This window comes from Tenrec ecaudatus, chromosome X, assembly GCF_050624435.1.
Source record: "Tenrec ecaudatus isolate mTenEca1 chromosome X, mTenEca1.hap1, whole genome shotgun sequence".
Taxonomy (NCBI): Eukaryota; Metazoa; Chordata; class Mammalia; order Afrosoricida; family Tenrecidae; genus Tenrec; species Tenrec ecaudatus.
Genome location: NC_134548.1, coordinates 163,814,237 through 163,840,739, shown reverse-complemented (window position 1 = coordinate 163,840,739; position 26,503 = coordinate 163,814,237). Strand labels below are relative to the sequence as shown.

At 50.8% G+C, this 26,503-nt stretch overlaps 1 protein-coding gene across 1 annotated transcript; it reads left to right on the top strand.

The window, feature by feature from the left end:
* Window positions 1-358: 358 nt before the first annotated feature.
* IDS (iduronate 2-sulfatase) lies at window positions 359-18,533 on the top strand. Its single transcript, XM_075539034.1, has 9 exons — window positions 359-605; window positions 1,728-1,864; window positions 2,351-2,528; window positions 6,267-6,355; window positions 6,875-7,075; window positions 7,752-7,922; window positions 10,037-10,163; window positions 12,940-13,113; window positions 14,088-18,533. Exons 1-9 carry the CDS (start codon window positions 509-511, stop codon window positions 14,561-14,563), a joined length of 1,650 nt encoding a protein of 549 aa, XP_075395149.1. The 5' UTR covers window positions 359-508; the 3' UTR covers window positions 14,564-18,533.
* Window positions 18,534-26,503: the final 7,970 nt, after the last annotated feature.

Sequence of the window (26,503 nt, the reverse complement as noted above, 5' to 3'; positions counted from 1 at the left end):
GAGTAGAACTGCCCCAGTGGGTTTCCAAGACTGTCAGGTCTTGCTCCCAGGGAGCTGTTGGTGGTTTCCAACTGCTGGCCTTGCGGATTGCAGCCAGGAGGAAAGGAGGACACCCTGAAGGGGGTGGCCTTGACCCGGCAGTGGGAGACATATGCCTTCAGCAGAGAGGAGGGAGGGCATGGCACCCCATGACAGGCGTAGCGCGGGGAGGGCACCCCGAATGCCAACAGCCAGGCTGGAGCGGGTCTGGACGACTTCCAGCTCCGCCTACTGCAGGGGCGCAGATCACGCGCCAGAGCCACGGGCGCCTGCAGGCCGCGCCCCTGAGGGGCGGTGCAGGGCTTCGCGCGCAGGCGCATTGGGACCCGGCCGGCCAGTGAGCCGGCAGCGGCTGCTTGGCGCAGTTGGTGGCGCTTGCTCCTGGTGCCACGGCTGCGGCGGCGGCTGGTCCTCGGCCCGTCGGGCCGAAGCCGGCCACCGCCGCTCCGGGGCGCGGGCCGAAGCAGAAATGTCGTCGCTCGGCCGGCGCCTGTTCGGGCTGTGCCTCGTCCTGGCTTCCGCCTGTGCCGCCCTCCAGTCTGCGGAGCAGGGGAACTCGGTCACAGGTGTAGTCGCATGCCCTAGCCGGCCGCGGGTTCCCAGCCACCCTGCTTCCTGGCCTCGTCCATCCCAATGGCCCTGATTCCTCCCGTCTCATCTGCCCAGTTTCATTCCCTTCTTGCTGTTCATCCATCCACTCAGCTTCCACTCCCTCCCTCCCTCCCTCCCTCCATCCATCAATTCATTCACCTCTCACCCCTTTGACTCTCCACCTTGCTCTCTTCCCTTCCTCCATCCTCCTTTGACTCCCTCCCTCCCTCCATTTTCTTCCATGTATCCAACCAGCCAGCCAGCCTTCTCTTCATCCTCCCTCTCCTCCATCTTGCTCCCTTTTTCTCTCCTCATCTATCCCTCCCCTCCCCTCCCTTCCCCCTCCCCTCCCCTCCCTTCCCTCTGTCCCTCTCCCCTCCCTCCCCTCCCCCCTCCTCTCTCCCCCCCTCCCTCTCTCCCCCTCCCCCTCCCTCTCCCCTCTTTCCCCCTCCTTCCATTATTCTTAATCTTGTCCTCCCACGAGCTTCCTGTTTCTACTTCCCTTCCCTTCTGCTACGCAGTCTTCCATCCCACCACTTCCGTTCATCTGCCCAGCTTCCCTCCATCCCACCCCTTCCCTCCCTTCATCCATCTGTCTTTTCTTCCCTCCATTAGCTCTCTTTCATTCTTTTTTCCCTTCCACTCATCCATCATACTTCCATTTATCTGCCCTTTCGTCCTTCCTACCATCAATCCTTCTTCCTCTCTCTGTTCTCATCCCTCCCTCCCTGTACTACTCCCTCTCTGTATGCAAACATCCTTCTTTTCCCCGCCTCCACCTTAACCTTTGCCTCTCTCCCTAGATCTGGCTTCTGGTCTTGAGGTGTGGCCAAGACCTGATCCCACCACCCAAGACTTGTGCTTCTACCCACAGTACTCCCCAACCCCCACTGAGGCAGAGTGTGGGTTTTATGCCCCCAGTGCCAGCCCACTGCACGTGCCCCCCAGGCCCAGCCTGGGCACTGACTGAGCTGGGTTGGCTGGTGAGGTGCAGAGTCCAGCTCAGGTGCTCTCACTGCCCCAGCACCTACCATAGGGACGAGGCTTTAGTGCCCACAGGCTTGATCTCACCAACAGCCCCCCTCCCTCCCGGGCAGATCCTCTGAATGTCCTTTTCATTGTTGTGGACGACCTGCGCCCCACCCTGGGATGTTATGGAGACAAGCTGGTGAGGTCCCCAAACATAGACCAACTGGCATCGCACAGCCTCCTCTTCCAGAATGCCTTTTCCCAGGTATGTGTGCAGACCACTAGGTGTGGGTGTATGCCTTGTACACTGAGGGATGGGGTCCCTTCACTGGGTCAGATGACACTGTTGGCGCCTGGCATCTCGGGGATAGAGGGAACCCTAGTGTGGACCTTGGTGACCACGCAGGCCAGTTGGCCCTGCACAAGGAAGCCTGTGCCTTCCTGCGCTCAGGACATCCCTGTCCATCTCTTTTCCCATGAGGTGACTGCCTGGGGGTGCTGCAGAGTACCACCTTTGGGTGGATGCGTGGGCTCTGCCCAGTGCAGTGGTGAAGTGCGAACATGCACAATTATCTACTGCTTACCTCATTCTCTCTGGGAAAGACAGCTCAGGCCTGATTGGCTTTTAGAGCTGTATGACTCAGCCCCCCAAGCTGTTGACTGAGGCCCTCAGCAGGCTGCCTGGTTACCTTCTAGATGACAAATCTGTTTTTCTCTTAGGATGATTAACTCTGCTTCTGTTTCCTCCCAGCAAGCAGTGTGCGCCCCGAGTCGCGTGTCCTTCCTCACTGGGAGGAGGCCTGACACCACCCGCCTCTATGACTTCAACTCCTACTGGCGGGTGCACGCTGGGAACTTCTCCACCATCCCCCAGTACTTCAAAGAAAATGGCTATGTGACCATGTCCGTTGGAAAAGTCTTTCACCCTGGTATGCGAGAGTCTGGCCTCCTTTGGTTTCTGGCCCCAACAAGGCAGCCCTTGGGTTTGGGAGGGCTTCACTGAGCGCCTCTGATAGTTGGGTGGGCCTTGTGTGAAAAAAAAAATCACTTCTCAGCATGGCTTTATGTTCTCACTGGAAGTGAAAAGGGGAAGAAGGGGTCCTTCTTCCTCTCAGAAATGAGCCCTGCCTGAACTGATTTGGCCTTCAGGGTGGGGAGGGGAGGGTGCGAACCCAGCTCTGGTAAGCAACCTCTGCTCCTGAGGGTTGGCCAGCCACGTGAGGTCAGGTGAGAACATCGGAGGCCCACTGTGTGGCAGAGGTCCGTGGGAGGATAGCCTTCAGTGCACCGGGAGCCACATTCCTGTCCTTGGACCCTGCTCGAGAAACTAGGCTCGCACGTGACCCACTCACAGTCATGGTTTAACATGTTATTTCTTATTTCTATAACTGGGTGTTGTAATTTGACCAAAAAAACGGGAGGAAAGGGAAGTATTAACAAAAGGGGGCCAACCTCTTTTCCAGTCACCACGCTGGCTTCAGAGAACTGTGTTTTGAGCCGCTCCAGTTCGGTGCATGGCATCTTTGGGATTCTAGGTTAGCCCAGACCTGCCATTTTATGGCCTGCCACGTTGACAAACAGAAACGTTTCCCCATCTACTTACTGTTTATAAAAAAGTCATTGAGGAAAAACATGTTTATAGTGTGGGGAATGAAATCTAAATAACCACATCTTTGCCACAGCAGCTGGTTTTCTGTGGTCTTAACGGGTGACTGTAGCTTCCTCTTTTGTCCACGCATTGGTTGATGCTCGTCATCATGTGGGAGCGGAGTCTTTGGATATTTGTTTTTAATGCCTGACTTAGTTCCTTGCATTCTGGGGTCACTCGGGTGGTCAGCCCGTTGGCTATTGTCAATGGTGTTGCGGTGAACATTGACATCCACAAATCTTGAGTTCCTGCCTTCAAGGCTTTGGGGCATATACCTTTGGGGTGTGGCTACCAACCATAATGTGGGCAGTTCAGTGCCACTAGCCCCTGTTCAGGAGACCGCTCAATGAGGCTGGCTGCTCCTTTAAAGGTTTATAGCCTCAGGAGCCCTGCAGAGCAGTTCTACCCTGACCTGTAGGGTCGCTATGAGTGAGTTGCTGCAGTGGCAGTAGATCTGGTTTTCTTGGTTCTAGTCCACCTGTGGGATTGCTAGCTCTTGCAATGCTTTTTTTGAACTGTTAGAGGAGGCGTCCACATTGGCTCTGCTCTCCAAAGTCATTTCTCACAGCAGTGTGAATCTAATGTGCAAGTATGCCGCAGTGTAGTGCCCCATAGGACCGACAGACTTCCGGGGCCTGGATTCCAATTGCAGCACTGCCACTTCCTAGCTGTGTAATTGCCTCTGAGAATCCAGCTGGCCAGCCCAGGTTGAGGGTGGTGCCCACAAGGATAAGCCAGGTCCAGCCTTGAAGGTGAGCCTGCCTGACAGTTAGGCAGGGCAAGTGAAAGTCCAAGTGGAACAGAGATTTCAGCATTTCTGGCATTCACCCCGTGAAGCTGCTTCCTTGTCCCAGCTCAGCTGGGGGGAAGTGGGGAACTTGGAGCGAGGGGGGAGGGGGGAGTGAGATCTCAGGGCCAGGGGCCACAGCAGCCGCCCAGCCAGCAGTCCTTGTGGACACCGTGTGCACTTGGGTCTTCATGCCATTCATGATGGGCCTGTTCAAGGGTGACAGCAGCCACTTTGGGGTGCCAGCTGCTTGCTACAGCTGGCATGGGGGTGGTCTTTACCCTCAGTGTCATTGCCTGAGCAGGAAACCGGTTCAGTGATCAAGTCACTTGCGTTAGGTTGCTCTTGGGCTAAGGGGTTAGAACCCCAGCCTGCTCCCCACTATGGGGCCACCCACCCTGCCCCTGGGGCTAGTCCCTCTGCACCAACTCCCTGGAGGTCCCAGTGAACCTCCGTGTGACTGCTGGCGGGACTTCCCTTTTGGCCTCCCCCAAAGGCCTGGACCCCAGAAGGTCTCCTACCTGCCTTCTCAGCCTCTGTCCATGATGCTCCTACCTGCCCCCTCTCCGCACCTGGTAGCCTATCTGCCTGCCTGCTGTAGACCTCTGAGTTTAGGGCTAGGCAGTGGCTTTGGTGGGTTGTAATTTTCTATCATTTTCTATTGTCATTTGGGTGAAATTTTACAGAGAACATGAATTTTCTATTCACCCATTCCTACCCCTATTGATTTGTATCATTGATTACAATTCCCACACCAACGTACCAGCGCTTCCCACTTCCCCATTTCTGGTTGCCCTCCATGCTTGCCTGCCCTTTACTGCCTCTGAGCTTCCTTCGTGGGCAAATAGTGTCCTTTGGGTGTCCTATGGCTGATGGTTCTGAGCGGCGTGCAGCCCTCTCCTCAGAGGCCTGTCTATCCTGTGGAGGCCTATGAGATGGCTGAAATTTGAGCCACACCTGAAGGGACTAAGGGCCATGTCTCAGGTCCCATTAGCTTTGAGCCAACCGTGAGACCTGGTCTTTGGGGATTTTGAGGTCTCTCCCACATTTTTCTCCTACTCCATGCAGGACCTTCTTAGGCGGTCCTTTATGGAGTGCTGGGTAGTGGTCCCCCAATGGTTGGGTCCTGAAGACTGGGCTGGCTGTTTCCTGTCCCATGGTAGTGTCTAGGCCTCAGCTTCCTCCTCCTCCAACTGGAGGAGAACATGAGTGCTGGCAGGTCCTTGCCTGGCTCCCGCACGCCCTTTGAAAGGCTGGGCTCCTGGAATGGATAAGCGTAACATGGGGGATATCAGACAGACCAAACCCCATCTGCCATCCAGGCAGGTCCACCTCCTGGCACCCCCATGGATATCCAAGCAACTGTTCCACAGGGGTTTCAGTGACTGCTTTTTCCAAAGGGGATTCCAGGCCTTTCTTCTGAGACCTCTCAGACCAGCAGTCTTTCCTTTAGCAGCCCGAGCAGTAACCATTTGTACCATCTGCCAGGGACTCCTGGCTAAACACAACATTTAGTCCCACAGCAGTTCTGGGTGATGTCAACAATTGTGCTCACCCCAAGGCTCTGGCCATGGGTGGTGGGGGATGGGTGGAAGCTTTCTTCCAGCTTCTTGGTGGCTGCAGGTGTTTCCTGGTCTATGCCATCCTACCTCCAGCCTCTGCCTCCCTCTTCTCATGCCTCTTTTCACTTTGCCCTCCCTTCCCCTCATCCTTCTTCCCCCTCTCTTCTCTCCCCTCCTCCCCTCTCCCCTCTCATTTATGCTCCTCTCCCCTCCCTACCCTTCCTCTTCCCCTCTTTCCCCCCTTATTCTTCTCTCCCTTCCCCTTCCCATGAGGATGCTTATCAGTGCATGAGAACCCCTCTGTTCCAGCATGGCCTTAGGTGAATTTCACCGACAAAGACCCTGCTTCCACATAAAGTCCCGCTGGCAGGGACAGGGTTTAGAACTGGAACCTATCACTTGGGGACACAGCTGACTCCACATCCAATAGGCAGGCTGACCTTGCCCTTTTCGGTCCCTTCCACAAAGCGCAGCCCAGAGCTGGAACTCAGGTGCTGACCACTCAGCTGGAAACCTTGGAGAGTTGCCTTGAGGGGGTCTTCTCTTCTGGCCTGAGATCTTGATTTTATAGATGGAAAGACAGGCCCAGTGGGAGACTCTTGGGTAGCGACAAGGGCAGTGAAAGACCCTTTGTGTGAGATTGAGGGGCTTCTCTTCATCTCCTTTCAAGGGATATCTTCCAACCACAGTGATGATGCTCCATATAGCTGGTCCATCCCACCTTACCATCCATCCTCGGAGAAGTACGAGAACGCTAAGGTAAGGGTGCGCAGGGCTGGGTTCTCACGCTCTGGAGAATCAGGTAGAGGATGCCTTTGTTCCCCAGCTGCTGGGGCTCCTTGTTTGGAGGGTAGTTGTGTTGTGCCCCTTGTGCCGGCTGGGGGTGGGGTTTGGCATGGGGAAGGCTGGGGTGGCGGGTGGGGTCAGGTAGCACTTCCTCAGTTCTTTCAGAGTGCGGGTGGGGGGGAGGGGGGCGGAAGCAGCTTTGTCCTTTAATAGACCAACTGTGGACAGCTTTATTTTGTGCTCATTAGTCTCCTTGGGTTTCTTTTCATGAGTCAGGACCCTGAGGCTGGGAATTAGTCAGAGGAAACCAGGACTGGCTGATGGGTTTCTGGCTCACTCCTGGAAAAGGAAAAACAATTCTGTTTTTGTTCTGCTTCTCGGGCGCCACATTCCGTGCACTGGCAGCTTGAATGCCAGGTCCCTGGGTGCAGCCTGCACGTCTCCTTGTTGCTCAGACAAAGCTGACCTTTATGACATGTTTTGTTTTGAAAGACCTGTAGGGGGCCAGATGGAGAGCTGCATGCCAACCTGCTCTGTCCTGTGGATGTGCGAGATGTGCCGGAGGGCACCTTGCCTGACAAGCAGAGCACGGAGCAAGCCATCCAATTATTGGAAAAGATGAAAACGGAGGCCAGGCCTTTCTTCCTGGCTATTGGGTACCATAAGCCTCACATCCCTTTCAGATACCCCAAGGTAAAGACCTGGCTGAGCTGTGGAGTTTATTGAAGGAGGTGGTCCTGTCCCACTGTCCTCGGTCACTGGGGAAAGCCAATGAGCACTAGTGTTTCAGTGCAGGGACGACATGGTGCAAAGCACAGGGCCGAGACAGGCCCCAGGGCCTGAAAGAATCCTGTCAGAAACACTTGGCTTTCCACAAGGAGAGCTGTTCTCTCCTGACCTTGAACTCCGCTAGGTTGGATGGTGAGATCACCTTGGTGTGTGAGTCAGGGCTGATGGCCAGAGCCTGGGGGTGGGGGTGGAGGTGGGGGGAGTGGACCCAGGAAACTGCTCCAGGAGCAGGAAGCCCTCTTCAGTGCCTTCCTTTCCCACCTTCCACCCGGGCAATGGTCGGAGCCCTGAGCCCCAGTCTTGCAGGCCTGTCACTGTGAGCACACCACCTTTCTTGAACTGTCCTTGGGTCTCTGCATCTCTGTGTGCTTTCCCCAGACCCTGAGTCGCCCATCGTTTTCTAGTCAGGCAGGAGGGTAGGTGTTTGTGTGAGGAGAGAGGGCTCTCAGGGTTCAGTGTCGGGTGCCCAGGTGGGAAGGGATGAGAAGCCACTGTTTAAAAGCCATACGGGCCTCCAGCAAAGACGGTGGCACACAAGAGAGTGACAGACTTGTGTGGGCCTTTCTGTGCTCACCCCCAGGAGTTCCAGAAGTTGTACCCCCTGGAGAACATCAGCCTTGCTCCCAACCCCTGGGTGCCCGCTGGCCTCCCGCCTGTGGCCTACAACCCCTGGATGGACCTCAGGCAGCGGGAGGACGTGGCAGCCTTGAACATCAGCGTGCCCTATGGCCCTGTCCCGGTGGATTTTCAGGTACTGAGGACACACTTGGGAGCATGGTGGGCACTGATGATGCCATTGCTATCGCTGAAGCCCTTGTTCTCAGGTAGGGGCTGGGGTGGACTCCTGTAGGTGTTTGGGATCCAGGTAGTGTCAGTGCTCAGGAGTCTTCCTGCCAGTTAAGCGACTTAGTCGATGTGATGGCGACAGCTCATCAGGCATAGGAGGTGGGTGACGTCCCTGCAGGCCTGTATGGCGCTCTCAGGTGGCTTGGTGAGCAGAGCACTTCAGTACTTTGCAGCCCTTTGCAGTGTCATGGGGATGGAGCCACCACAGAGTGCAAGTCCTCAGGTTGACCAGGCAGCCAGTGTCTTTGGACATGCAGCAAGAAACAGCAGAGCTCGTAGTTCTGGAGACAAAAGGTCTATGTTGGTCTCAGCCGTGTGGGTCCTGTGGGCCTGTACCTTTCTGGTTGCTTACTGGGAGCCTTGGACCTGAGTGACAAAGGAGATCGACCTGGCTGGTTGGGTCCTCCATGAGCTTTGCGCTGCTTTCTCGCTGGCTGTTTCCTGGGTGGCCTTGCCATCTGCCTGAGCCTCCTCTGTGCCTAGTCTCCACAGCTTGGCAGGTGCGGCTCCCATGGCCAGTCCCAGGTCCTAATCAGGCCTCACTCCCGATTGCCAGACCTGTGGTGGCCCTAGGGACCTGCCTCCACTCTTCCTCTCCTTTTTACTCCTGAACCTTGTCTGTCGCTGCCCCCTGCGCCCCCCACCCCGGATTGCTCCCTGATCTGCAGCTGAGCTGTTTACTAACCTGCAGCTCGATGATGTCAGCTCCTCGCTGTGGGAGCCCTGTGGTCGACCACTAGGCCCAGGCCTCCTCCCCCTCTCCCTCCTGCTGCATTCTCTGTATTACCCGCCCCATGGCCCCTGCTTTGGCTGCCTACTCCTCCTCACCCTCCGCCCCCTTCTTGGATGCATCTCCTCTTGGGAGTCTTCCCGGCTTTCCCCTGGGATCAATCTCCTAGGTGGTCCTTGCCCCCACCAATAGTGCCCTTGGCTCCTCGCCTGTGTCCCCTCTCTCGGGACCCTTGAATAGGACACGTCATCCTGACAGGTGTCTTGGGTTTCCGGCCCTCCTCATTTACAGACTGAGGACTGTCGTCTAGCAAGGCTAGGATTACCCAGCAGTCTAGAAGGTTAGCTGATGGTCAGTTCTCTTCTCCACGTGAGTGAGGAGAGAGCGTGAGGCCCGTGACTGCACTCATCCTGGTGGGGAGGAGAGCCGCAGAGGCAGATGGCTGATAAGGCACAGGCTGGGCATGAGGCAGAAGTGGGGGAGGGGCTCCGATGAGTCAGCAGTTCCTTAGCTGTGGGGGGAGGGGGGCACTCAATCAATCTCCTTCCTGATCACTTGGGGGATGAGGCTGGGCTCATCAGCCGTGGGTAGCGGCCTGGGGGCGCCTTTTCCTCAGTGCGTCTGCGGTGGTTTCCATGACAGTATTAGAAAGTGGGTGGCTTCAAAGTGACAGAAATGTCATCTCTCACCGTTCTGGAACGCACAAGTCCCAATGCCAGGGATTAGCAGGGCCCTGCCCTCTCTGAAGGCTCCAGAAGAGGAGTTGGTGGCCCTGGAGTTACTGGGAGCCCTTGGCGTTTCTTGGCTTGAACATTAGGAGGAGGACACCTGCCATTTGGTTCGAGTCACCCTTATTCATTAAGGCCTCAGTATGGCTGTATTGTATTGTCCCCTGTCCTGTTTCCAGGCAGGGTCAGTGTCCTATGAGGGGACACCCTGTGGCTCACCGGTGCTCATCAATCAGGTCCAGCTGGACTCAGGCATGAAGGGTACTTTCCTTCTCCTCCATTGTGAGAAACGAGCCACACGTGGCAAACATGGTCCACGATGACCGGCCTCCCCCGTTGTGGGATGGGTTAGGAAGAGGTCAGAGAAAGGCCCACCAAGGGTCGACTCGCTTCTGAGCGAGCAGGGGGCTGGTAGCCCCAGCATCCGCACACAGATCCACGTCTAGGTCCGTATGACTGTGTGACGGGACGCAGATGGTGGGGAAACGCTATCGAAGGGTCAGAAGGACCGCTCTGGAGAATGTGACCTCGGGCCACGATGTACTGTTTTAACGTTCGCAGCGGAAAATCCGCCAGAGCTACTTTGCCTCGGTCTCCTACGTGGATACGCAGGTAGGCCGCCTGCTAAGTGCTTTGGATGACCTTCAGCTGGCCGGCCGCACGATTGTTGCCTTCACCTCCGATCACGGTGAGTGTCTGGGAAAGCCCCGACAGTGGCTGGGAGATGGGAACAAAGCAGTGTTCTCTTTGTGAGTCAGCACTGGCCAGAAGCCACACAGGGTCTCTAGGGGCCAGAGGCAGATCGTGGTTGCTTCGTTGGGGGAAGTGGGCGGGCGGTTGCATTGGTCTTTTCCTTGGTGGACTCAGCAGGGCCCAGCCCTCCCCATCTGTGGGGAGTTCTTCTAGCCCTCACATCTGGGTTAGCAGGTTAAAAATGCTTGCTTCTTTGCCAGACGGTCCAGAGCATTCCTGGAGGGGACCCATCATCCCCTCAGCCCAGAGCCTGAGGGTCCCTCCCAACTCTATCCTGTCTAAGGCGATAACCTACTTGGTCCAAAAACGGACTCGAGTTCCCCCAATCACATGAAGATCCTTCCCGATTCCCCAGCACTGAGATACCGGCAGGCGTGGGGTGGGGGTGGTCTAGGTGGAAAGGTGCTGACCAAGTAGACTTTTACCAGAGCCTTTTATTACAGACTTCCTATCACCTCTCAGGGTCTACAAGGCGGCCAGGCGGTCTGCACGGAGCTGGCCCAGACTGAGTGGTTGCCTCTGTTTGATTAACTTCAGTTTCCCCCCCTCTCCCATTCCTTGCTCCTAGGTCTCCCCAGCAAAAAGAGAATATTCGAGGCAAAGCAGCCCGAATCAACTCACTGGCAGTGAGTTTGGTGTGGTTTGGAGAATGCTTGCAGTCTTAGGTCTCTTCTCTGTCCCCACTGTAGGGGTCCCTGACCTATCCCTGCCTCTCTCAGAGCTTCCTCCCCAGCAGATGTCCTTCTTGCCTTTGCAGCTGCCTCCCGGGGAGTTTGTTCTTTGACAGAGGCTGCCTTGTGTGATGACTGGTTGGGAACACCCTGCTGACGCAGAGGAGACCCCAACCTTCTGCTTGGGGCCAGGGTGGCCAGGAATGGATGACACTACATAGGATGCATGCACGGCAACCTCATGGACAACCAAACAAAACGTTGCCCAGTTTGGCGCCATCCTCAAGATCCATGCTCAAGTCCATTTTTGCGGCCACTGTGTACTTATTTTGAGTGCCTTACAACCTTGGGGACTCTCTTTCAGCTCTCTGTCAAGCAGGGTTATGTTTGAATCCATCCTGAGGGGCTTCCATGGCAGATTTTCAAAAGTAGATTCCCAGGCCCTTTGTCTAGTCTGTTTTCATCTAGGAGCTCCGAGGAAACCTGTCTACTGTGGGTGACCCTGCAGGTATTTGAAATATCAGTAGCATAGCTTCCAGCCTCATAGCCACATGCAAGCCACAACGGGGTGACACATCAACAGATGAGCGGTGGCTTGCTAAAATCCACACCGTCCTCTTTTCAAATGTCAGGGAGTCCTGGAGGTGCTGTGGGCGCGTGTCCTTATAATCACAAGGTTGGTGGTTCAAATCTCCCAACAGTTCCCCAGAAAACCTGAGGCCGCCTCCTCCTTTAAAGATTCTCAGTCTCACAAAAACAACGGCAACAACAAAACAAACACCACCTACGCAGGGTCGCTGTGAATCAGAATCGCGTCGATGGCAGTGAGTGTTTGAAACAGCAGCATCTGCGGCTGTCGGGAAATACAGCTGGATTTCAGAGTTGGCTTGGATCCCTGGCAGCTCTCTTGCCTTTTGGAGAGCACGCAATCCTAACCCTTTACTCTGTCATTGATGTGTGTGTGTGTGTGTGTGTGTATGCATGCACTATACATATTATATATATAATCATCTTGACATAATCCCTATATCATCCACCTCAGTGGTTGAGTCATACTAAAAATAGTCGTGCACTCATCGCTACCATCAGTTCTAGAATATTTTGTTATATTCAGTGTTATTAGCTCTCCATTCCCTACAGCCTTTGTCCTGCCCGTAATAAGCCATTCGTCCAGTTACTGTCTTTAAAGAGTTGCCTCTCCTGGATTTCACATCGCAGGAAAACATACCCTCAAACAGGAGAACAACAACAACAAAAAAAAACGCCCCTGCAAAAAACCCAAGAAATGCCTCACTTGAAGAGAAAGGTGGCAACAGTGCAAACTGGAACCAATTTCAAACAGGTCCCAAAGGGGAGGACCAATGAAAAGGTGTTCGATTTCAACGTCCCTGCGTTGGCAGTGATCCACTTTCCAGTGCACTCTGTGACAGCCAGGCTAGTCACATCCTTCCTCGATGGTCAGACGGGGGGGGTTCTTTGAGAGTAAAAAAAGAAGTCTCAACTGTAATCAGATTGGGAATACATGACTTGGAGTAGTCAAGCTAGTTTTGTGAGAGATGTTTTAAAACAGAGCCCAGATGAGCTAAGTGGACATAGGACAAGGTAGACATGAGGAGACCGGGTCCCCGTGAAGAGATGAGTAGTCATAGGACAAGGTAGGACTGGCACTGTGGCTTCTACAGTTCTCTCACAACCAACACGAGCCAGTCTTCCCAGGGGAGGGGTATCTGTGTGGAACCCAAGTGCCCTCCAGAGCCTAAGGTGCATGTTTAGTGCTAGGTCGCTTATACAATGGATAGCTTAGTTTCAGAATTTAATTTTGTTTTCTTTTCAAGGTTTCACTCTTTACAGCAAATATCGGACTTGGAATACAGCTGGTTTCAGGTGCATTCGCTCCTTTTGTGGTCTTTTCAGAGCTGAGTGCCCATATCTTTTGGAAATGAAGTGGTAGCTGACGTGCAGAAGCTGGGATGTGATTCTTACATTTACCCTGTGCTTACCATCTGCTTTTTCTGTTATCCTGTGCTTTTTCTGAACCAGGATGGTCTCTTGGTGAGCATGGAGAATGGGCCAAATACAGCAACTTCGATGTCACTACTCGTGTGCCCCTGATGCTCTACGTCCCTGGAACAACCGCTTTGCTTCCACAGGGAGGCAACAAGTTTTTCCCTTACATCGACCCCTTTGATTCCACCTCAGAATTGATGCAGACAGGTATAAAGTATATTGAAGTGACATATATTAACTTGAGCCTTGGCTACTAACTAAAAGGTTGGTGGTTTGAACCCACCAGCCGCTCTGCAGGAAGTGGCAATTTGCTTCTACAAAGATTTCCAGTATTGGAAACCCTATGGGGCAGTTCTACTCTGTCTTTATAGAGTCGCTATGGGTTGGAATTGACTCAGCAGCATGCAGCATTTGAATCATAGTTCAGGACTTCACACCGTCCAGTGTCATTTGTTGATGTCCCATTGTTTTTTTTTGTTTTCCTTTGGCAGCTTTTGCTTTTCGTGGCATATCTAAAAACATTGCATATTCCAGTGTCACTAAGGTTTCCTCCTGTTTTATTTTAAGAGCTGCATGATTTTGGCCATTACACTTCAGTCTGTCCATTTTGAGTTGGTTTTCATATATGGTGTTGAGGTAGGGGTCCAGCTTCACTCCCGTGTGTAGAGACCCATTCGTCCCAGTACCATTTGTTGAAGAGGGAAATTTAAATATGGACTCCAAGGAGTCAATATTACCTAAAAACTTAGAGCATGAAGCCAGTTACACTTGCCACTGTTCAAATGTTCAATTGCCACATGTGGCTACCATAGCGGACAGCACAGACATAGAACATTGTCGTCATGCTAGAACTCACGAGTTGCCCTAGGTCACTGCTGATGGTGATCTGGGTTCACCTGCCTTTTGGCCGGTTCCTCCTGTGTGCTGTTTTCTAGATACTTGTCTGGAGACTGTGTTACAAGCTGTTAGCCTGGTACAAGGTGGTGAGAGTAGTCGATTATGCCCCGTGCCTTGGTGACACTTCTGACTCTGCTTCACTTGCCTCTAGCCTTGCTTCTAGAAGTCTGGCTAAAAGGAATTTTTGCAAAGGAAACAAGCACATGCCGATTCTCTCTGCCCACTGGGTTTTGTGGCAGGCTTCTGTGATGTAACGGATTCTGCCATCTTGCTTCCTATTTTAGGCAGGCAAGCCGAGGGCCTCGTGGAACTTGTGTCTCTCTTCCCCACACTCGCTGGACTGGCGGGGCTGCCCGTGCCACCCCGCTGCCCTGTCCCCTCCTTTCACGTCGAGCTGTGCAGAGAAGGCCAGAACCTTCAGAAGCACTTTCAGTTCGACGACTCAAAGGAGGCCTCATCCCTCCGCGGGAATCCCCGCGAGTCCATCGCCTACAGCCAGTACCCTCGGCCCTCAGACTCCCCTCAGTGGAATTCTGACAAGCCAAGTTTGAAAGATATAAAGATTATGGGCTATTCCATCCGTACCATAGATTATAGGTATACTGTGTGGGTCAGCTTCAATCCTGAGGAATTCTTGGCCAACTTCTCAGACGTCCATGCAGGGGAGCTGTATTTTGTGGATTCTGACCCCTTGCAGGATCACAATGTATACAATGATTCGCTAGGTGGAGACCGGCCCTCGGCATGGATGCTTCCTTGAATGTTGCCAACACAAAGGACAGGTGTCTGGCGCTGCTGAGAGAGGCTGTAGAGCTGGTTATTTCGTGAGACTCCATCACATTGTCACGTTGGAGGTAATGCAATCAAAAGCAGCAGCAACAATTTGCCTTTAGGATTTCTTACAACCAAACCTCGAGTCAATTTTCCACTATTAAAAAATGAACTACAGTGTTCAGTGAACAAAATTAAAACATCACCAGAGTGTGAGATGTCATTGAAACACTAGGTACATTGCAATAGAGAGAGGAGGAATATTTGGAGCAAAGGCTTCCATGGTGAAGCTGATGAGAAACCCAGAGTTTCCATACTGCTGAGGTGAGAGGCAGCCTTTGGCTCAACAGTGAATGCAGTCCGGTGGAAACGAGAGTCATTTCAATGGAATTCTTCCTTGTCAAATGCTTCCGTGTTTATAAGTGAGGTTTGTGGAACAAGAAGGTAGGGTAGCATCGTAGAGAAGAAGATGTCACATCAGTCCACGTTCAAAGATGCTATTTTTGGCTTGCTCACTAGGTGAGGCATCACTGGGTGAGGTAGATCAAGGCTCCTCAGAGAGTGACTTGTCTATATTATCTGCATCACACCCATCACTTCCAATTTGCTTTCTACAGCCCAGTCTGAATTCCTTGGGACATTCTGACAGCAAGTCTCTGGCACCATCTCTTTCTCCACCGTTGTTTGATGATGAAAACTACATTTATTTTGTCTTAATACATGTCCTCCCCTTGCTTGCTTTCTGGAAAAGGAGTCCCGGTGGCATAGTGGTTACAGGTTGGGCTGCTAACTGCAAGGTCGGCAGTTCAAAACCATCAACTACTCGGATACAGACAGGGCTTTCTACTCCCATAAAGAGTTACCATCTCGGAAACTCATGGGGACAGTTCTACCCTGTCCTATAGAGTTGCTATGTATGAGTCAGTATCAACTTGATGGCAGGGAGTTTGTTTTCTGGAAGGGTGATTTTAATATCAAAACTCTCCTTACTCTGCCCTCTGAAGTCATAAGCTGAACTGGATCGGGAGCCGTGTCTTGTTCACCCCATGAACAAAGCCACCTCTTGGGTCTCCATGGGGCCCTTGCCTGTCCATCTGTCTGCTGAAAGTGATCTGTGAAGGGGTAGCCCCATAATCCTTCAGCTCTTCTTGTCCTCCCTTCTAGAAGGATAGGCTGCATGTCTTGGTCTAGATCATGCTCTTCTGAACCATCTTAGGGGTTGCCGTTTCTTTTCGTGCGCCTGTTTAACTTTTACCTGTCTCTGACGTACACAGGGGTGAGCAGCCACATTCTGGTGTCCAGACATCAAAGCCACCACAGTCCTTAGATTTGTGACTACACACAACCTTCCTTCAGTCCAGCTTAGCTGGATGTATTTGATTAATAGCTCGCTGGTCACTTTATTGGCCGAAATCACCATTTCTGTTGAGTAGGGCATTGTTTATTAGCTGTAGCTGAAACAGAGTGATCCTGCAAGTTTGAGAACCATCTGGAAGGCCCACCTGTAGCTTTTCGGATTAAGCCGATCGAGCGGAAGGGCCTGAGAGGTTGCGTTTCTATCCACTCCAAGGTTAGGCTGAGTTCTGGTCAAGGAGCTCACTTTGAGAAACGCTGCTCTAGGTCTGTGCCCTCTGATAAAGGGAGCCACTAGGCACAAAAAGCTGGTGTTTATATATATATATATATATATATATATATATATATATACATATATATATGTATATGTATGTATATGTGTGGTTTTCTCCCCATGACCACCTACTTGTAACCCCTGGTAACCAGTACTTCTCTTGGCCAGATGGGTTTGCCTAGTCTAGATAATTCAATAAAGTGGATTCATCCACTGTGTGCCCTTTTGTGCCTGCCTCCTCACTCAGCATGTGTCTGCAAGGTTCATTCATGTTGTCTCTTCGCATGGATCAGAACTTTATTCTTTATGGCAGTACCACATTGTTTTCCCCTTGTCTGTTGATTGACTCTTGGGTTGTTTTCGCCTTTTGGTTATTGTGAATCATGCTACAGTGAACATTGATGTGCATGTAACTGAGTTTGTGCTTTCAGTGTTTTGGGGGTATTATATACGTAGGAGTGGAGTTGCTGGGTAATGTGGTAATTCTGTGTGTTTCACTTTTCTAGGAACCACCAAATTGTTTCCCACAGCCCTTGCGCCATTTTACATCTATTCTAGCAGTGCATAAGGGTTCTGATCTCTCCATGTCCTGTGTTTGGATAACACCTATCCTAGTGGATGTGAAGTGATAATTGCATCGTGGTTTTGATCTGCATTTGCTTGATAACTAATGATACTGAATATCTTTTCATGTGCTCATAAGCCATTTGTATATCTTCTGTAACGTCTATTTAAGTCTTTGGCCCATTTTTAAATGAGGCTTTTTTTTTGTTGTTGCTCTTGAATTTTATACCCTTATGTGATACATGGTTTCCAAATTTTTCTCCCCTTCTGTAGGTTGCTTTTTTGCTGTCTTGATCTTGCCCCTGGATGCACAATTTTTTATTTTGATTAAGTCCAAGTCCAGTTTATCCAATTTTTTTCCTTTGGTCAGTTATACATTTCCTTAAGCCAGTGTCACTGAGGTGCGTGCCTAGGTTTTCTTCTATTTATGATTTCTGTCATGTGTGACTTTTAGGCCTTATAGTTCGCTCAATTTTGAATTGCTTCTCTTTGATGGCTTGTAGTGGAGTGCCAGCTTCACTCTTTTGCCAGTGATCTAGTTGTCTCCTTCCCATTTGTTGAAGAGCCCAACCTAAGTTCCAAGTAATTAAACTAAACTAAACGTGGAAGGAGCAGTTGCCACTTGCCCTCACCACAGTTCAAGTGGCTCCCTGTTGGTTAGCACTGATGTAGAACGCTTCCTTCATGGAGGAAAGCGCTCCGACTTTTCACTGCTTGAGTTAGCTCCACTGGCCTTTTGGCAGGTTACTCTTGTGAGCCGCTTCCCTAGCCTGTGTTTGCCCTCTCCCCACCCCTGCCTCCACTTGTTCAGAGATGAGTGAAGTAGGAAGTAGGGAGTGCCACTATGACAATTGGCCTCTTCCTTGTCATTGCCATCGCCATTGCCATCACCCCAGCCTTCCCTATCTTGCCAAGTAGTTTGCCGTTCCCCCCTCTTTCCTCCCTCGTTCCTACAGGAATCCATGTGTCTTCCTAGAAGCCCTCTTTAATTTCCCCTTTAAGAACACCGTCAGTGCCTACTACTGGGTCTAGACGACCTCCGCAGAGCAGTCCGAGTCTTCCCTCGATCCCACGATTCCCCTTTCCTAGGCGACCAGCTCATCACTGGTCCCCGCTTACCCTTGCAAATCCCTCCCTCCCCAAGTTCCTAAGTTGCCCGCCCCCCTCCTCTCTTCACTATTCATCCATTCATAAACATTTTCACAGCCCAACTAATGCCCCGCTCCCCCGCCCTTGCCCCCATTCCAAGAGGCTGATGTTTGAGCGGCTCTCTAGGTGAGACTGCATCTTGGGATGAAAGAAATGACTGTTGACTGTTGTGATAGAACCTGTGTTCACCGTTCTTCAAAAAGATGATTTTATGTTCTGCCGTTTTGGTTGGTTTGTTTGTTTCTTGATAAAATTGCTGAGCTGACAAAGGGAAATTTGGAAAACACCAAGCTACAAACAGGTTTAAAAAAAAGTTCCACAGATGTTTTACCCTGACTTAATCACCGTTTTATCCCTCTTGTGTGAATTTAAAAAATATTTTTGTGATCATAAAAATGTTCTCCATCATGCAGCTTTATCTTACTTTCCCCCACCCCCCACTAGCACTTCAGTATTATCTGTGGTTGCTGTAGATTTTTACAGTGGCTTTACATTGTATAACTGTATCATAATTTACTTTATAATATGTTTAGTGGAAATTTCAGTTCTTACCAAGTCTTTAGTATTGTAAACTTTGCTGTGATGGACATCGTCAGAAATAAAATGGTTTCATGTATGTATTTCACATTATTTCTTTAGAATGTACCCTCAGTGCCCAATTGTCAAAACCAGCTCCATTTTGTCTTCTCACATGCATGCTACCCGCGGGGAGTCTAACTAGAGCAAAGCACCCAAGTGTACAAATGAAAGCATACAACTAATCCAGCAAGACCCTCCGATGCCAGGTGAAAGTGGTGTTCTGTGTGACCCTCCAATTCCTGTCACATCAGTGACCCTGGTCACTGTTACCTCCGGATGACTGTTGGGTGATTGGTTTGCCAGCTGTGTGCATCTGCCTTTGAATTGATTCCAGGTTTCCCTTTGTAATCAATTGATCTTTTACTTCTGGGTGCTTCAATTACACATGATGGAGCCCCTCCCCTCAGTCTGGAGAGTGAAATCCTTTAGGAGTCGTGGGTGGGTGGGTGTGTACTTAGCTTTCCCGGTCTCTTGATTGCATTTATGAACTAGCATATGCTCATTGCAGAAAATTTGACAACAGGTGAGAAATGGTGAGAAGAACGGACCCACACCCAAGCCTGTTAGCCTGTGTGTCCGGCCTGCCCTTGCTCCCAGATTCACACACTTCTCTCCCTGGAGCTGAGGTCAAGCGCAGATTCTCTCCTGCCTTCTGGGTTGTTTGCTTGAACTGGATCCATGTACCCCCCCCCCCCCAGCCTCTCCTGCACAGAGAGCTGCACATTTTCCCATAGGCCAGAGCCTATGCCAATTTAACCCTGGTTGGCCCTGAGCCTGTCCTGGAGGGGCACAGGTACTCCCGGGATTAGGGCTGGCCTGTGAAGTGGTGGCATCAGCCAGCTTGCTGGAGGGGTGGGAGGGGGGTGGTTGTGTGTGTGTGTGTTTGTGTGTGTGTGTGGTTTGTGTGAATGTGTGGTATTTGTGAGTGGATGTGTGTGTGTGTAAAGATGCCTTTGACTGGTTGTGCCTTTCAGGCCACAGGCCTTGGTCCTGATGGGAGCTGGTGGCCCAGCTGCTTCTGGCCAGGGGTCTTGGAGAGCCCCTGCAGGGGCCTGGATGTTGTATCAGTGAACCAGGGCCAGATTACCCATGGAACCCAGGTGGTTTACTTCTTTATAGCAAGCTGCGACCTTTCAATCTCCAAAGCCTACTGGTGGTAAACATGAATATGTGCCCATCCAGCCACTTTGCCATTCGGGGCCTGCCTGCCTTGTTGCACGTCACTAAGTTGCCCCCAACACCTGCTGGTCCTGAGAAAGATGAGCCTTGTGGTCATAAAGACCTTCCCAGGTAGACAGCCTCACGTCGCCAGGGACTTCTCTGCCCTCACCAGGGTGCGTTCTGAACTTTGCCCCTTCAGGCACCCCTGTGTCAATGTCTGAGAAAACCAACCCACTGCCACTGAGTCAATTCTGACTCTTAGTAACCCCATAGGGCAGAGTAGACCTGCCCCCTTGGGGTTTTCCAAGGTTGTAACAGAACAGGGAGCCTCGTCGTTCTGAGGATCATTTACCTTTCAGTTAGCAGCCCAGGGCTCAGCTCGTGCCACCAGAGCTTTGTCAATGTGATGACCACCAAGTTGATTTGGACTATAGAGTTTCTAGGACTACATATGGGAGCCGATGGTGGGCTTGAACTGCTGGTCTTGTGGTTAGCAGCCCAATGCCTAACCCACAGCACCACCAGGGCTCCTGATCCAATACCTACAAACCCAAACTCATCAAGTTGATTCTGACTGATAGTGACCCTATAGAACAGTGGGTTTCCCCTGTGGGTTTCTGAGACTGGAAATTAAGGGTATCAAAAGTCTCATCTCCCCTGCAGAGAAGCTGGTGGGTTTCATTGCTGACCAGACTGCAATCAGCAGAACTTGTAACCCACAACTCCACCTGGGCTCCTTCCCAAATGTAATCAAGAAAAACCAAAGCCACCACCATCGAGTTGAGTCTGATTCATAGGGACCCTAGCAAAGGGTTTCTGAGGCTGTAGATCAGCAGTTCTCAACTGGTGGGTCATGACCCCTCTGGGGGTCGAATGACCCTTTCACAGCGGTACCCTGGTTCCTAACAGTAGCAAAATGACAGTTATGAAGTAGCCACGAAAATAATCTTACGGTGTGTGTGTGTGTGGGGGGGGCATCACCACAACATGAGGAACTGTTTTAAAGGGTCGCGGCATTAGGAAGGCTGAGGACCAGTGCTGTAGATCATTACAGAGCAGAGAGCCTCATCTCTTGTGGAACGACTGGTAGATTTGAACTGCCAACTTTGCGAGTAGCATCATGTGGGCCCCTTTATTTGCCGGTTGAGCAACACTGCCATCTTGTGGTTATAACCTTTTTCCTTACTAACCTCAACCTCCTTGGGGCTCACCACTCTGGCCAGGCAGAAAAGCAGGCTCGCCATGTAGGCTGCTGAGCACAGGCTGGGAAGCAAGGGTTAGTGGGAGACAAAGCAAGGAGCAAAGACCAGGGGGCCTATCTGTCTGTCAAAGTCAGGCCAAACTGATGCTGATTTTAAAACCTTTCAAGTGTGTTTCAAAGAAAAAAATTTACAGGTGATTTATACTCAAAACTCACGACTTGCTTAACAACTTTCTTTCATTTATCGTTTGCTGCCACACGATTGAAACGCACACTTTTGTATTTGTGTTCAAGTGCAGCATGAGTATTGTAGGAATACATCATCTTAAAAGTGTCCTGAACATTGCATATTCAGACCTTGCTGTGGTTTCAATACTTTAGAAATCGGTGAAGCCATGGAGCAGATGCCGATGCACTCCCCATGTGAGGGCGACCAGGGCTGCGCCTCTGTGCAGGGAAAACAGATATGCTACTACACTGCCATTGATGCCATTCTGACTCGTAGTGAGCCTGTGTATCTTTATGGCAGTAGACAACCTCACACTTTCCCCGAGGAGGGGTTGGTGGGCTTGAACCACCAGCCTTTCAGTTAGCAGCCTAACTCCTAGGTCCCAAGACCACCAGGACTCCTTTTATACATGATGGCAACCATGTACAGGAGGGGCTACAGTGTACATATTCAACTACCAACCCAAACCAAAAGTTTGTTGGTTTGGACCCATCAGTGGTGCTGCTGAAGGAAAGCCTGGCAAGCTGCCACCACCACCACACCTCACACCAGAAAAAAAAAAGATCACTTTGGTGGTTAGTTGTCCTCTAGGCCTTTCTAAGGAGCCCTAGTGCTGTAGTGGGTTTCAAGTGGGGCTGCTACCCACCAGGTCAGCATTTCAAAACCACCAACCACTCCTCAGGACAGAGACGGAACTTCTGACTCCCAAAAGGAGTTAGTCTCAGAAACTCACAGGGGCAGTTCTACCCTGTCCTATAGGGTCACTATGAGTCAGAATGGAATTGGCCAGAAACTTGGTTTTGGCTTGAGTCCATTCCAACTCCCATGACCTTTGGTTGTAGAATACAACTGCTCAGGAGCGAATCAGCAGGCCTTTTGCTTCAGGGGCACCTCGGGGTGGGAGTGGGGGGTGTTGAACTTGCAACCTTCCGGCCAATAGTCTTGTTGCACCTCTCAGGGTCTCCTCTGTAAAGAAAGCCCTATGGAGCACAGGTCGACATGGTAGCACAGTGGGCTTGCTGGGAGTCAGGCGACTCCATAGAAATGGGTTTTGTTTTGTTTTAATGAGGGGCTGACTTGAAGGCATTTGGAAGGTTCCTGAATCTCCACTGCCATGTAGCATCTCCATATAGCGAGCACCTGGTCAAAATGCCTTGCCTTAGAAGTGCTTTGATAAATATACCCTGAAGAAATCCAGAATACAACATGATCAGGCACATGCATGCCTATGTTTATTGCAGCAATTTCCATGATAGCAAAGACAAGGGAACAACCCCCAAACCCCACTACTCTAGAGGAATGTATCAACAAGCTCTGGTACATTCATGCTATAAAATAGTGTGCATCAATTAAAAACCAGTGACAACTCTCTTGAATACCACAAGGCATTGACAAAACTAGAGAAGATTATGCTTAGCAAATTCAATCTTAAAAACTAATATCACCATTGGCATAAGGAAAAACAAAGAAGAAGAAACATGGTTTATACAACAATAGACAAGACTGGTGACTATAAGGAGGTCAGGAATGAGTGAGGCACAGGGACAGGGGAAGCAATGGAACCGGGGAGGACAAAGAACCACATATATGGAGTCTTATAGGATGCTAGTGTTTATTTCATTTCTTGAGGTGGGCTATGTAAATATCTGTAGTATGGTGTGGTGGGTTTTGTTTAAAGGAAAAATCTCTTAAGATTCCTTATCCCTCAAATCTCAACAGTGGTCTGAGTAACTTAAAAAAAAAGAGGAAACCTGTCCATTTGTTCTTTAGTGACAAGTTAATCTCAAACAGAAAAAACTGCTTTGATGAGTTCTTCTTTTCCACCATTTTGTGTTCAAATGTGAAGAAGTGAGATGTAGTGGTTGTTGAATGGTAACCTATTTTAGCTGTGTACACTTTCACCACAAAGACAATAAAGTATTAAAGTGTGGGTAGGGAAAGGCAGTCAATTTTCCAGTGGAGTTGGCTGGCTGATGCAGACTTCACCTGAAGGCTCTCAGTTCCACCTCCATGGGTCAGCAAGCCTAACTCCCCCAATTAAGTGCCCAGAGGGAACCTATTCCACAGGCAGCCTTCCTTCCCACAAGCACATAGCTTTACTTGCTCTGTCGGTTGAGAAGCCCACAATTCTATTCCATGCTTTGGCTCTGGTTCTGCTACAGCTGCTCCTCTGATGTCAGCTTTCTTTCAGATCGAGGAGGTTTACTGCACAAGAGTCTTGGGGGGAGGGGAGTCCAAAAAGGTATCCCACTCCTGGATTTTGCTCATAGAAAAGCCCCCCCCCCTGCTTCTCAGAGACCTCATTTTTATACCCACAAGGATGGCAAACCAATGAAACCTGTTCATGATTACTCACAGGTGCATCTTCACAGCATCTCCCCTGAGCACCTAATCTGGACTCATGGGTCATTTGGTTGAGAGAGACTGGGTAGAAAAGCTGCATCAACTAGTTCATTGCCCTGCACCACTCGAGATCGGAGATGAGGAACACGTGCACATGGACACCAACATTTGCTGCAGTGCTATCATGTGGCAACAGTTCCAGTATCCATCAATAGGTGATGGAGGATGAAGCCACGTGGCCTATCAACCAGCAAGAGAAATGAAGTTCTGAGAAAGGCCACTTGCATGAACCCTGGACACAGTATGTTAAAAGCGAGAAGGCATGCAGAAGGGCCAATATTGTGCAACCTTTTTTGGGAGGTAATGACATGAATGGGCAAAGGCATAGAGTCCCAAGTTTATTAGTGGTGACCTTGGGTAGGAAGAAGGGAGGCAGGGGGTCATTGTTTAGGAACCGGTGCATCTCTATTGATGATGATGGGATATTTGTCAGTGATTATGGGGAAAGGTTGCACAGCATGAATAATGACAGTTCACTAAAATGCACACCTGGAAGACGTTGAATTGGCAAATGTGTTACACATACATTTGACGGTATCACCAATGAAAACGACCAAGGCTGCTGCTTGTCCCAGTCTTGCCTTCACAAACATGTCCGTGGGCACCTTCGCTACCTCCAGGTCATGTCATGCTTACTTCCCAAGGAGAACCATCTGGGTCATTCTGTTTCCTTCCGTACCAACAACTCTCACATCAACACTTCTAACCGGTCTCCTGCACCCACCTGCTGCGCCAGCTCCTCATGCAGTTCCCAAGATCTTTGCAAAGTGCAAATCAGGTCCTCTCACGCTCCCCACTTATTGGAGTGGCTTCTGATTGCTACAAAGGTAACAACAACAAAACCCAAATCGTTAACCTGGCTTTTCATCGTCTGGCCCTCATTGACCGGCGACATCCCACCCCAAAACAGGGCGAGGAACTTCTCCACCAGAGAACAAATGTCCTCCCTGTCTGCCTTTGACCCTTTGCCATAGTGTTCCCCTTGATTCCCATGGCTGTCGATTCTAACACAGAGTTTCTTCTATGGAATGAGATTGCCACACCTTTTTTTTCCCATGGAGTAGTTGGTGAGTTTCAACTGCTGGCTGTTCCATGTGCAGCTGTGTGCTTAACCACTGTGCCACCAGGCCGCCTCCTCCCTTTTAAGGAGACGCCAAGGTAACACAAGTGTGCAAAGATGGACGCAGAGTGCAGCTCTTTGCAGCAGTTTGAATTGCACAAGCATTGTATTTATAGGAGCCCTGGTGGTGTAGTGGTTTACTTGTTGGACTGCTAACGACAAGATCCGCACTTCAAACCCACCAGCTGCTCTCCTGAAGGAAGACGAGGATTTCTACCTTTGTAAAGCTTTATAGCTGGGGTCCTCAAACTTTTTAAACAGGGGCCAGTTCACTGTCCCTCAGACCCGTTGGAGGGCCAGACTATAGTTTTAAAAAAACCAACTATGAACAAATTCCTATGCAAATTGCACACATCTAATTTTGAATTAAAAAAACAAATGGGTCAAAACCACCTGGCAGGCCAGATAAATGTCCTTGGCGGGCCGCATGTAGTTTGAGGATGCCTGCGTTATAGCCGTGGACACCCACAGGAGTAGTCTGTTCTGTTCTATTGGGTTCCTTAAGAGGCAGAATCAACTTGATGGTGGTGAACTATCATTGAGTGGGCTTCCCAGGGATTAGGACTTGAATTTTTCTGCTCCACCTCCCATCCCAAAGATGAATCCTGACCTCTGCCTCTGTGGAGTGCCTTTGTTAGGTTAGTCTACGCTGTTTATATCAAGCAAAGGAGAGGTGGGGGGAGATGCATGCCAAGGCACCTGGGCATCTCCAAGGACCCAGGAAGCCAGTTGAAGAGACAAGGCCCTTGTCTGAGAGGTGACAGCACAGGTCTTCCTCTGGAGCCAGCATCATGAATTCAGATTTCTAGCCACCTAAACTGTGAGAACATAAATCTCTGTTTAACACGTCCCCCCCACCCCCTTTGTGTCATAGCAGCACTAGGGAAGTGGGATACCAGGTAAGCTCCTTCAAAACGTAGTGTCTTTTGACATCAGAGTGTCCCTGATGCCTTTGACTGGGTCAGCAGCAGACGCCATCAGACCCATGCCGCACAGCCATCACAGAGAACAGTGCTACCATGATAGCGCTGGCTTCATTCGTGTCTGCAACACTGACTGCATGTGGATTATGTACCCCGAAGGCCCTGAGCGTGAGGATGGCCTTCCATGGGGGAACGAAGAAATCCTTAACTGGGTAGCCAGAATGTGGGTCAGAAATGGGGATGCCAAACTGGTGGTGGGTGCCTGTGTCATATAGCTTGTGAGGACTGACCATGGTCTCAGGGACCAAGGCCAAGCGGGATAACAGTTCACCCAGACTGTTGGCGTAGGAGGTTGGGAGCTAACATTAATTTAATCTGAACATTTGGTGGCAGAGATGTGAGACTTGATTTTCCTAGTTGGAAGAATCAGTGGGAAGATGCCATTTGCCCAACTAGGTCTCCCTCCCACATCCCTCCAGCCCCCCTCTGCCACTTCAGGCCTGGTTCTGTGTGGGACCTGCATTGGGAACGTTGTCTCTGAGGTTCTCTTCACTGAGGGGATTCAGTTCAGTTGGAGTGATGCATAAATGAGCCAAACAAAAGCAACAGAGCCCTTTGAGCAAAGCCAGTTCCCTTGAGAAAGGGGGGAGGCTGGTGACCACCTGCTTGGAAAATTTTCTTTCTCTGTAATTGCAAGGGGTGGTGGTGTGGTGTGGTGTGGTGTGGTGTGGTGTGTGTGTGTGCGTGCGCACGCGCGCATGTGTATCAAGGGCTGGCCTTGCTTCAGCCATATTTCCTATTTGTCTCTATTCTTTGTATCACTTTCACATTGAAAAGACGCTGTGGTGAAGGACCTTTCACCGTGAACTTCACGCATGAAAATTTGCCAGCTTCTGGAAAGTCGCCTTCTTTCAATAGTGGGTCACGGTGCTGCCCTCGGTGAAGAAATGAGGCGCGGCAGTTGCTAGGT